This window comes from Theobroma umbraticum, unplaced genomic scaffold, assembly GCF_002168275.2.
Source record: "Theobroma umbraticum cultivar Fairchild unplaced genomic scaffold, ASM216827v3 scaffold_204.0, whole genome shotgun sequence".
NCBI classification, from domain to species: domain Eukaryota; kingdom Viridiplantae; phylum Streptophyta; class Magnoliopsida; order Malvales; family Malvaceae; genus Theobroma; species Theobroma umbraticum.
In genome coordinates this window covers 4,646,650-4,659,108 of record NW_018397267.1, presented here as the reverse complement: position 1 = coordinate 4,659,108, position 12,459 = coordinate 4,646,650, and the positions used below count along the sequence as shown (strand labels likewise).

At 33.5% G+C, this 12,459-nt stretch overlaps 1 protein-coding gene across 1 annotated transcript; it reads left to right on the top strand.

Moving 5' to 3' along the window:
- On the top strand, positions 1–11,304 carry LOC110423672 (putative LRR receptor-like serine/threonine-protein kinase At1g56130). The gene is made up of 24 exons (XM_021437960.2): positions 1–285; positions 2,560–2,749; positions 3,102–3,173; positions 3,355–3,426; positions 3,949–4,020; positions 4,730–4,801; positions 4,895–4,966; positions 5,086–5,160; positions 5,281–5,352; positions 5,476–5,547; positions 5,685–5,756; positions 5,846–5,917; positions 6,049–6,114; positions 6,824–6,886; positions 7,142–7,186; positions 7,372–7,433; positions 7,551–7,933; positions 8,091–8,286; positions 8,383–8,544; positions 9,304–9,422; positions 9,540–9,750; positions 10,021–10,252; positions 10,354–10,504; positions 10,612–11,304. Exons 1-24 carry the CDS (start codon positions 174–176, stop codon positions 10,999–11,001), a joined length of 3,105 nt encoding a protein of 1,034 aa, XP_021293635.2. The 5' UTR covers positions 1–173; the 3' UTR covers positions 11,002–11,304.
- The last annotated feature ends 1,155 nt before the right edge of the window (positions 11,305–12,459 follow it).

The following is a 12,459-nucleotide window of genomic DNA, read 5'->3' as shown; positions in this document are numbered from 1 at the left end:
TTGTGCCAAAATCAATAACTAGTTCCAGAGTTCAAATATTTTTGTTAATTTCTTTGTATTGACCAGGCTAGCTCCGAGTCGATGCTTTCTACCTCCGTACAACGAGATGTTCATAAGAGGTGACTGAGAAGCAGGAGCAAACGTCCAGTTTCCTGTCTGTGGAGAGAGAAAAGATGATTTTGAGGCTGAAGCCACCGTCTTCTTCCATATGCCTTGTGCTCTTCTTTGTCTTCTTTTCGTGCAGCAAATCCAATGCCCAGAATGCTACCACTGACCCCTCTGAAGGTACTGATTTCTCAGTCTCTTTCTCTGTTTCTCTCCCTTTATATCTAGATATGTGTATGTCTCTGCAGAATCCAAGCTATGCAATCTTCAATCATGTTAGTAGAGTTAGTAGAAAACGGTGGAACAGGTAATCATATAAGAAACAAATGAAACAACATCGTATCATATCAAGATCATCTATGTTCAATTCTTAAACTAGGAATACACCGATACTATCCGAACTCCTCAGATATCAGCTGTCTTCTGCTAATTAATCTTCAGCTATGAATCCACTCCGTAACACAAACACACACACTCTCTCTCTGCCTATCTCTCAGACAAAAGGTTATTGCAGATAAATTTTGGTTTTCTTTTGGAAGTGGTAGGTTGTGTCAGAATTTTATATACCAGTTAGTTGCCATCCGAATATTCGTTTGCCTAACAAGTACAAACAGATGCCACTATATACTTCCAACTAATGATCTTTAAAAAATATTATCTGAATCATTATATGTTTGTTATTTTGGCATGATAATGGTGAAGCAACATTCATACCTTTCGTTTCTTAAAATCCAAACGAGTTTGTCCAGATCATCGAAATTTTAATTGAATTCAGTCATCCATTTTTTTCTCAATAAATTCATATCTGGGTGCTTTTACAATATTGAAGTTCATCTATTTAATGGAAATTCTTGGAATATTATGCTATGCTTGTGCGCAGAAGTTCAAACCAGTTCAGAAGTTTTTATTGCTTGCTTTGAAATTTTCTTTAATGAAGATACAAAATGTAACAGTAATAATTAACCTGTTATTGGGCAAATCAAAACGAATATGATATTTTCAAAACCAATGTAATAGTCATAGATATTTTCAAAAGCAATCAGGCTCATTATTTTGGTGCAAATATGATTATATTTACGCTGTCCAGGTCAAAAGGAACCTCTCTCATCCACCTAAGTCTTCATCAGGCGATTACATTTATGCTTTCAACTTGTCATTTTTCATCAGAGGGCGTAAGCATGCTGAAACTTTTGAAAGCTTCCGCCTTCCATTGACTGTTTTGCCCATTAAAAAAAAAAGATTATCATCAAAGAATTTTGTGCCATTGCCCTCATCCATCTCTTTGTCAAACATTTAATTAGAAATTGTTGACTGTTCCTTCTTACTGTTAATTCTCCTAAAGTTAATAACTACAATATATAAAACTTTTTGGACAGTATTGTCATTTTCGTATTGTGTTTGATTTGACTATATCGAGAAAAGATTCTAATTTGTATTTGTCCTTACCGAATGCACCCAGCCAGGCCGTACAATTTAGATCTGTCGTTTTCATTGTCCAAATGTGAATTCTTTGAGCTTTCGCTTTTGCTTTATGAGCGTTGATTATAATTGGCTATTATTGTCAACAGAAATATTTTTCCAGCTTTGAACAATCTTTAGCCTTGATAATTCTGCTTAAGGGTTACGCATGGGCTAAATTCTTGGTATCAGCTCCGTACACAAACGTTAATTAATAGCTCTTTCATTTCTGTTATGATTCACAAGTTAGCTTCACATGAAGAAATTCATCTCTATTTTCTACTAATAAGTTCCCTGAGAATTGACTTTTGGACTTAAATTATTAATATAAGTGAAATAAATATATATTGGTAGATTAATTGAAGCCTTCTGTTTTGGGGCCGCAAGCCAATTATCTTTTTCCTTAACTATTTCCAGTTAATTAAGAAGCTCTTGAACAATTTGTAGAATGGAAAAAGGGGGAAATATGGGTTTAGCAGGTTTTACATGTGTCATTGACCTTTGAAAAAAAACAAAGAAGAAGTTTGATCAAAGTTCAGTTTTGCTTCTAAATGGTCTCATATTCCACTGTATGCTTTATTGCTTTTAGATAGAGAAATATATGTACTTTTGACCAAGTGTTCTTCCACAACTAAATATTAATACCATATTTGACTTTTGTTTAAGAGAAAATGAACAAAGTAATTATGGGCAAAAAAAAAAAAAACTATAGGAATTAAAGTTATGTTTGATCAACTCAATTATGAATTTGACTAAATATATTATAGTATAGAATGATAATTAGTATGATATATTAATATAAAATGGAAAAGTTTCCTCTCTTCTGACAATCATTTTAGTATTAGAATCTTCAAGCTGATTTTTAAAATATCAGTAGAAAATGTTAATAGTACTTATTATTTCTGATAGAATTCTGTGTTCTTAGCCATAATTAATTATGTTGGTAATGTCCTAACATGTTTTAATTTTTCTTGGATTATTATTAATGGGAAACAGTAAGGGCATTGAACACAATCTTCCAAAAATGGGATACACAAGCTGTGGCATCATGGAACAACAGTGGAGAGCCATGCAGTGGGCTTGCACTTAGTCCAAGTGATTCTGTGTTTGAAGATGGTGCTAATAACCCAGCTATCAGATGTGATTGTTCTTTCAACAACAACACTCTCTGCCACATCACTAGACTGTATGCTTGCACTCTCGCTTTCTTCTTCATTTCCTCTTTTCGTATATACGATATAAATATTAATTATTAATATTGAAGTACCAGTTAATTTAAAAAAAAATGGTAGTACCAGTTAAAATAAGGCCAAGGTCCAGCTCCAACTAGTCCATATTGACTAGTAATATTGAAATGGATCTTCCGGAAAGATTTAAGCATAAGGTTTTCATATATTGTAGTTTAATTAGAAATCTTTTTGAATCACATTGTGTTGCAAGTAATCCTGCCACATTCCAAATGAATTCACGTTATGATGACTTGAATCAATAGCCTTGTGGGGGTTCTAATGGTTTACATGTTTATACACTTTTGTCAGGAGGGTATACGCTCTGGATAAACGAGGAGTGTTACCAGAGGAGCTTTTGGATTTGCCTTTTCTGACATTCTTGTAAGAATGTTCTTTTCCCTCTCTTTTTCTCCTCGATTTTTAAGATTTCCAAATGAATACAGATTTTATAGTATTTACCATATCAGTAACTGTAAGGATGTCTTTTATTCATGGTAAATAGCTAATTGTATTCATTATAATGGGAGAGTAACTAACATTTATTCCTTGTTTGATGATGCAGGAAGATTGATCAAAACTTCTTTAGTGGTTCCTTGCCAGCCTTTATTGGAAATATGTCTAAACTAGAGTTATTGTAAGTACTGAAGTCTGGTCTCCTTTTTGGTACAACATTATCTCTCTGAAATTTGCAAAATCTATCTAGCTTTGTAATGGTTTCAGGCCTTAACAACAAGTTTCCAGTAGGAGTAGTTAAGGATTATCAACATAATAAAGAAAGGAGCCAAAAAAGGCCACTTCCATGCCTAATTCAGTAGTGGGTTTCAACTATGGGATTACCTTCAACTAATAACTAGTGGAACTCATAAATTTAATCTCATTCCCTGTCATACATGGAAGCATGGTTTTTATAACGAAGATGAACCACTAAAGTGTTAAACTCCTCTCTCTTTTATTCTAGCATAGAAAATCATTCTTTTTCCTTATTTTCATGTATATTTTCCTTTTTTTTATTGGTACAATATGTTTCATTTATTTTTGACATGGTAATTGTGCACACTTGAAATATAACTACTCATTTAAAATATTATTATTGCAAACTTATTATGTTCAAGGAGACACTATTCTTGAGATTATTTATTTGTTTTAATTTGTACAGGTCAATTGCCCACAATGATTTCTCAGGACCCATTCCAAAGGAGCTTGGAAATCTTAAGGAGCTATATATGCTGTAAGACTTGAAAAAACTCTCTAAAAATGAAACAGGGTTCTTTTGTCACCTTAAAGAATCAATTAGTTCTGGTTTTTAGGCAAACATTTACTCTTTTATGCTACCATATGCCTTAAAGAATAAAGTAATTGATATTGTCTTTCATACTTGTCAAGGAATACAATTATTCTAGCTTTTGATTTGAAGGATACTGCTGCTTGTAGATGTAGTTGCTTGTACATGTTCTGCTAAAGTGCTGTTGCTTTAATACCACAAATCTAAACTAGATATAATCAGTTCTTCTCTATTAAATTTAAGGATATAAGTAATATACACTTCCTGTTTAATTCGATCACTTCATCTTCATGAGATTATCCAACTTTATTTACAGTCAAACATAAGATTTCACTGATTGCAATTATAATCATTCACAATCACTGTTGTATAACCAAAACATCAGAACATAGAGAAGAACCACCTCACAACAGAAAATTTGGTATGCCACTCAGACATCTTTCTTAATACACCTTATTTAAATTAGAATTTCTGATGAAACTCCTCAAAAGAGTTAGATGTGAATTCTCTGGAAAAGTTTTCTGATTTGTTCTCTCTTTTGTTAAAATTGCATGATTTGTATCCATTCAGGTATATACATTGTATGGTATAAAAATAAATCGGTTCTTATATATGATTTCTGCAAAAAGTATTTATGTGAATCTATGTCATGCAGGTCTTTTGGTCATAATAATTTCTCAGGAACATTCCCTCCAGAGCTTGGTAATTTAGTCAACCTTCAACAAATGTAAGTTCTAACCTTTTTTAGTTCTTTTCAGGTGATTTTGTTCACAGGTTTACCATGTGAAATTATAACAACATTGGTTTGTAAATGTGACAGTTACATTAACAGTTGTGGATTGGGTGGTGAGATTCCCTCAACATTTGCTAGCCTTGAAAAACTGGAAATTGTGTAAGAAAGACCTAGGGATTGTGACCCTTCCATATGTTTATTGCCCTTTGTGTCTCCAGGACCTGCAAATTGCCGTACATTACCTTACCTTATTAACAGTGAGCTTTGCTGAATTTCAGGTGGGCATCTGACGTTGCTTTCACAGGCACAATACCCGACTTTATTGGCAATAACTGGACAAAGCTTACATCATTGTATGTTATGAAAACATTTTAGTTAATCTTTCAAATTAGTTCTCCCTGAATCAGCATTAAGGATAGCTCTGCCTAGATTTTTCATCAGTTTGACTAGTGATCTGTCACATGTTTGTACAGGAGATTTGAAGGGAACTCTTTTGCAGGACCAATACCATCCAGTTTTGCGAACTTAACCTCATTGGAGTCTTTGTGAGTAGATATCTTGTTTTTTCTGACACTTTCCCACACAGTGGGGCTCTTTCTCATTTTGTGCATACTTGTGCTTGTATGTATATAGGAATGTGTCTTTGATGCTTGTATATAATCATGTAGGCGAATTGGTGGTATATACAATGGAAGCTCTTCTCTTGGTTTTGTAAGAAATCTAAGGAACTTGACTGACTTGTGAGTTAAGCATACTCTTTACTTCTTGTACTCATCTGTTACTTCTTTTTGGGAAAAGAAAATGAATGTTTTCATCTAAATTTGTCGACTAAAAGACTTATTAAGCTTTTTTTTTTGTTTCTTTTTATTTCCTGTAGAGTTCTAAGAAATGTCTTACTCACTGGTAATTTGCCATCTTATATCACCGAATTACAATCTTTACAAAAGCTGTAAGTTTTATTTACAGATTAACTGCTTCTGTAGTTTATCATATTTGCTTCTGCTTTATTTATTTATTTTTTAATTTGTCTGCTTCCAGGGATTTGAGTTTCAACAACTTAGCAGGCCAAATTCCAAGTGCTTTGCTCAATATGAATTCTCTTATATACTTGTAAGCTTTAAAAAAACCATCCCTTCAATTGTTAAAAATCTCATTTTATGTATCTTGGACTTTTTGTGAGCTGTAAGTTTTATATAGATAGCATCATTCTCCTCTGTTGTTTTTTCTAATCAACTGGCCAGGTTTCTTGGAAATAATAGTCTGTCAGGTACCCTTCCGAGCCAAAAGAGCGATACTCTTCAGACTATGTAAGTCATCCTATCAAACCAACTTATTTCATTGCATCAATTTGGCATTATCCTGCTGACTGATGTTGTTAATTCTCACACGATGCATAAACCAGTCTCCCAATAAAACAATGTCATCGCCGCCTTTAGAGGAAAAGGAGGGCTTGGGAAGTTGTAGGGGCTGGTATCTTTTGTAGCATACCTTGGATGGCATGAGTTGACTAAGGACAACCATCTGTTACTGCAACCACTTATAATTTTGCAATGGCATCATCCTGAAGATGCATTTTTGCTAAATTCTTGGATGAGAGAAAAAGGAAATAGACTAGTCAAAAAACAAATCTCTTGTAGGTTGCATTGCTAAATTGGTTTATGGTTTTGAGTGGTTACAAATAAAATTCTCGAAAAGAATTTTCCATAGCAGCTTCTTATGTTCCTCACCATTTTCAGTAATCTTTAAGTTGCATGTTTCAATCTCCCTTTTCTTCCATGATGGAAGAGGGTTGGGGAAGTAGCTGCAGGGTAAATCCTCCATGCAAGTTCAATTAGAAGTTTCTTTTTCATTGAATATGATTCTTAAACATCCACCATCTGGTATTAACCATAATTGAAGCCATCAGTCAGTATCTTCCACCTAGAGAACCATCAAACAGTAAAAGCAGTTAAATCCTGTTTCTGATAATATGTTCATACCCCTACTTACTTTTTGCTAATGTACTTCTCTGTGCAGAGATTTATCATACAATTTTCTATCAGGAAACTTGCCATCATGGATAAACTCAGGCTTACAACTGTATGTATCTCAAATCATGATACTTCCTTTAGTTACCTTTCTTTTCTGATTTTAACACTATGCTTTGAAGCTTAAGGCTTTTTTGGTGCTCAAATGGAGCTTACTTTCTCATATTGATAACTTAACGTTAAAAGGAACCAATTGCAAATCAATGCCAATATTTAATGGTGTACTTTGTTCACACATTGTCAAAAGGATTTAGGACATATACTTAAAAGACATTGTTAAGAGGTTGTTTCATGACATTTTATGTAGGAATTTGGTGGCCAATAACTTCACATCCAACAGCTCAAACATAAGGTGAGTTATCATCCTGTGGCACCCTTTTTTTCCCTTCTTTCCATATTTTCCCAATGAGTAAAAGTGTAAAACTATCTGGAAAGAATTGTTGTACACCTATGAAACCAAATGCTTTCTACTATCTCTGTTATGTGATGCATTGATTTTAGAATGCCTAATCCAGTAATTGCTTTGAAATTCCACAGGCTTTTGCAAGGATTAGAATGCCTTCAAAGAAGCTTTCCATGCAATAGAAACACTCCACGATGTAAGCTTAGCTGTAACTTTGGAACCAGCATTTGTTTTTGAGGTTTCAATTATATATAGATTAATCATGACAAATGCTTAGTAGTTCGCTAACATATTTCAATGTTGGCATTGGCAGATGCAAACTTCTCAATCAAGTGCGGTGGCCCACAGATGACATCTAATGGGATAGTGTTTGAGGCTGAGAACAGTACTACTCTAGGTGCAGCATCTTTTAATGTAACCAGTACACAGAAATGGGCAGTTAGCAATGTTGGCTTGTTTGCAGACAGACGAAATCAAAAGTATGTGGAAAACACCTTTGCACAAGTGAGAAGTACAGGCACTCCGGAGCTGTATCAGACTTCAAGGCTATCCCCTGGATCACTCAGATACTATGGCCTAGGCCTTCAGAACGGGCTTTATACCGTAAACTTGTTCTTTGCAGAAACAGGTTTCCCAGACCGAAGTACACAGACTTGGGAGAGTCTAGCAAGGCGTGTTTTCGATGTTTATGTTCAGGTAATTTTTCATTTAAAGTAGAACTCCATACCATTCTCAGTAGTAGATCATATGATTCATGCCCTCTATTTCTGATGTTTCTATGGTGACAATTATTTTCACTTAATTTTACATTTAGAAATTTTACTGCTATAATATCTCATCAATGCTTCATCAGGGAAATCGGCAGTTAAGGGATTTTGATATATCAAAGGAGGCAGGTGGGGTTCAGAGAGCAATAACTAAGAATTTCACTGCTAATGTAACGGAGAACCATCTTGAAATTCACCTGTTTTGGGCTGGTAAGGGAACCTGCTGTGCACCAGAACAAGGTTATTATGGTCCATCCATTTCAGCTATTAGTGTTGTTCCAAGTAAGACACTTTAAAACTTATGAATCTTCATGTATTATATGCTTCATGTGCTTATCTTCTGTTAGCTGTTTCTAATAAGTTTGTTTTGTTGCTCAGATTTCAGACCAACTGTCAGTGGGATACCGCCAGGCACTCCTAAAAAGAAAAACCAGACAGCATTGATTGTTGGTATTGCAGTTCCTGTTGCAGTCGTGGCTTTGATACTTATAATTGCAATTATTTATGTTAAGAGAAGAAAAGAAGATTATGATGAGGAAGGTAAGAGCATCAGTATATCATAAAACATATATGTAGTAATAGCAGTCATTCTATGTCAGAAAAAAGATGCATCTCATTGAATTTCTTGATTTAGAACATTGAATCCTCCCATTCAAGATTTTGAGGGAGTTAGTGAAGGAGTTACTTTTCACGTTTTAGCTATGCGGGAGGTAGTGGATACTATGTGTATTGTAAATTCTCTACATTCCCTTGATAGCAATGGGAAATGGTTTAGTTTATTGCAGTTAAAAAACTTATTTTTCAAAGGCCGTGAGAGCACAGGCACATACTTGCCATGGATAGAAGATAACCAAAGCTCACTGACAGAAAGTAGTACCCTGTCATGTGCTGATCAGAAAATTGGAGAGACACTAACCATTCTGCATATCTTGGAAAATTTGCTTGAATAATTCGAATCTTAGCCTTCTTGGTTTTGGAATTTTATAAACATTACGCATCTTGTGCCCCGTAGTGCGGTTAAGGTTCAAGGCAGCTGTTCTCACCTTTGGATCTCTTATATTCAATATCATTCTTTTGGATTAATTTATTTGAAATTACTCCAAGATATTAAAAAGAGAGAGAGAGAGAGAGAGAGAAAAGCCTTCTGTCTTTAAAAATGGGATGCTTCCCATACACAAGCAAATTTCATTAGTCTTTCAAAGTTATACCTAACAATGTTTATTGGTGATAGTAGAGAAGTGTTTTTGCATTTCATCCCTACAACTTGCATCCTACTAATTGCCTTACCTGACTCTGCAGTGTTTCTTGGTATTGGCCCTAGACCAAACACGTTTAGTTATTCTGAGTTGAAAGCTGCCACAGAAGACTTCAGTCCTTCAAGGAAGTTAGGAGAAGGGGGATTTGGACCTGTATACGAGGTAAACTCCGTCTTACACTTTTAGCATGTAGCCATGGTAAAAGCTTGATGTATAATGATGAAAATGACTAATAGATGATGATTTATAACAATGTTACTAAATCTTAGTACGTTTTAGGGAACACTTTCTGATGGGAGAGTTGTAGCTGTGAAGCAACTTTCAGTAGCATCAAACCAAGGGAAGGATCAATTTGCTACTGAGATAGCTACCATATCAGCAGTGCAACATCGTAATCTTGTCAAATTATATGGGTGCTGCATTGAAGGAAATAGGCGCCTGCTTGTTTACGAGTATCTTGAAAACAAAAGTCTTGATCAGGCACTCTTTGGTATGAAGAACATTCTGTAATTATTTAATGCTCCATATCCTTTGGAGCCAACGTCCTCTGCAGTTTCCAAAATTTCTAACCTATAATAATACAACTTTTTGTTTTACAAACAAAAACATAAAAGAATGGGATTTGAATTGTAAGATAATCATGTGCAAGATTTAGTTTCTCTTGTTCAGTCTTTTGACAGGAAAATGCAGTATATGTGCAGTCCAATTGATTCCTTAATTGATTAATGAACAAGTTTATATGACTTCTTGGATTATGCAGGAGACAATGACTTGCGTCTTGATTGGCCAACTCGCTTCAATGTCTGCTTGTCAACTGCAAGAGGGCTAGCTTATCTTCACGAGGAGTCTAGGCCAAGGATTGTCCATAGAGATGTCAAGGCAAGTAATATTTTGCTTGATGCAGAGCTCTGCCCAAAAATATCTGATTTTGGATTGGCAAAGCTTTATGATGACAAGAAAACGCACATCAGCACTCGGGTTGCTGGAACCATGTAAGCCCCTTCAACCTTTTGTTCATGGCTCCCTCCATAATGCGTGGTTAGGTTTAGGTAGTTTCTATAACCATTCACCATGTAATTTAATTATCTTGAAGTGGTTACCTGGCGCCGGAGTATGCAATGCGTGGGCATCTCACTGAGAAGGCTGATGTTTTTGGCTTTGGTGTTGTTGCTTTGGAGATTGTCAGTGGTAGACCAAACTCTGACAATAGCTTAGAAAATGACAGAATTTATCTTCTTGAATGGGTAATGAAAAGGAAAATTTTCCCTTTTGTAGTACTATATGTTCAAGTACCCTTTAAAATTTAAAGGACTTACTCATGATCATATATTTATTTCCACAATGTCTCTAGGCATGGACCCTGCATGAAAATAACCAAAGCTTGGATCTGGTGGATCCAACTTTAGTGGAGTTTGATGAAAATGAAGCTCTTCGAATGATAGGAGTGGCACTTCTATGCACTCAGGCATCACCAGCGATGCGGCCGCCCATGTCCCGTGTTGTGGCTATGCTTGCAGGAGATATTGAAGTGAGCAATGTCACATCAAAACCAAGTTATTTAACTGATTGGGATTTTAAGGATATAACGGGCACCTTCAGGAGTGAAGAAACACAAACATCCAATGCTTCCGATGACAGCGACATCAAGAGTAGTAAGAACAAGACTACTTCAGCGACAGAACCAATGCTCTCTCCATTAAATGTTACTGAATTCACTGACATTATTGGAGATGGAAGGTAGAGTTGTTTGTTCCATGCTGCTAATACACCACGTCACTATGTTACGAACAGAACTTGGTACCTTTCCTCTATGTTGTTTCTTCTGCTGCTTACTTTGCGGTCTTTGAAACTATACTCTCTGCACATATATGGAGTGAATTGTCTTATGCTATACCTTGGCAATATTTTGATTTTCAGACCACAAAGACTTGCTGTTGTTGGATTATTGATGGATAACCATAAATTGTTAGGAGATCGAACTGAAAAATGTAGAACTTGGTTTCAAAGGGGTGTATAAATGGCATTGTTTTTAAAGGTTTATTCATTCCTATTAGGGTTGTCAACAGGTAGACTACTTGTTAATTTTGAAGTACTCAAATCCTAATCTTATAAGAAATAAAGTATTCAAATCTTAGTAACTTCTCGAATATTTTTAAAAATTACTATTCTAACTTTAACACTAATACATCCCCACTATCCTATAATTAACCTAACTCATTTGAATATCCCATTATGTAAAACAATATTAAAATGCTATTCATGGGTATCCAATTGTCCGAACTCGAATCCATAACTGTATCCATATACAATAATGTTTCTTGTACATATTTCATATAATTTACTAATAAGTAAATTAATAAAAACACACAAATATTAAAAGTAAAATTTAAATAACCAAAAACAAATATCTCAAACTTAATTAATAATTTTATAAGTTATAATTTTTGTAATGTTAACACAAAATAGAAAGCAAATATATTTATATATAAAGTGTATATATACGAAAATACTTTTAATATATATAATAATAATTATATTTTTTATGAATGAATCCAATGTATATAAACTATATATATTAAAAGACATTACAAGTAAATTAATAATCATAATTTCATTAATTAATTTAATTAATTATATGAGTGTTTCCTTAATTACATGAAATTAAAAAAAATAACTAGATTTCAAAATTATTCTAATCTCAGAGCTTCCTTTTAGATTTCTATATTAGAAGTTTATATAAACAAAGGTATATATATATTATAATAAATAATTTTATAAGTTATAATTTTGATAATGTTAACATAAAATAGAAAGTAAATATGTTTATATTTAAAGTATATATATATTAAAAGTATTTTAATATATAGTAATTATATTTTTTATAAATGAACTTAATATATATAAAGTATATACATTAAAAGGCATTACAAGTTAATTAATAATTATAGTTTCATGAATTAATTTAATTAATTATATGAGTTTATCCTTAATTTCATGAAATTTAAAAAAAAAAACCAGATTTTAAAACTATTATAATCTCACAGCTTCTTTTTAAGTTTATATAAACAAAGTTATGTATATTATAATTAATAATCTATAAGTTATAAGTTTTGTAATATTAACACAAAAAAGAAAGTAAATATATTTATATTTGAAGTATATATACACTAAAAATATTTTAGTATATATAATAACAATT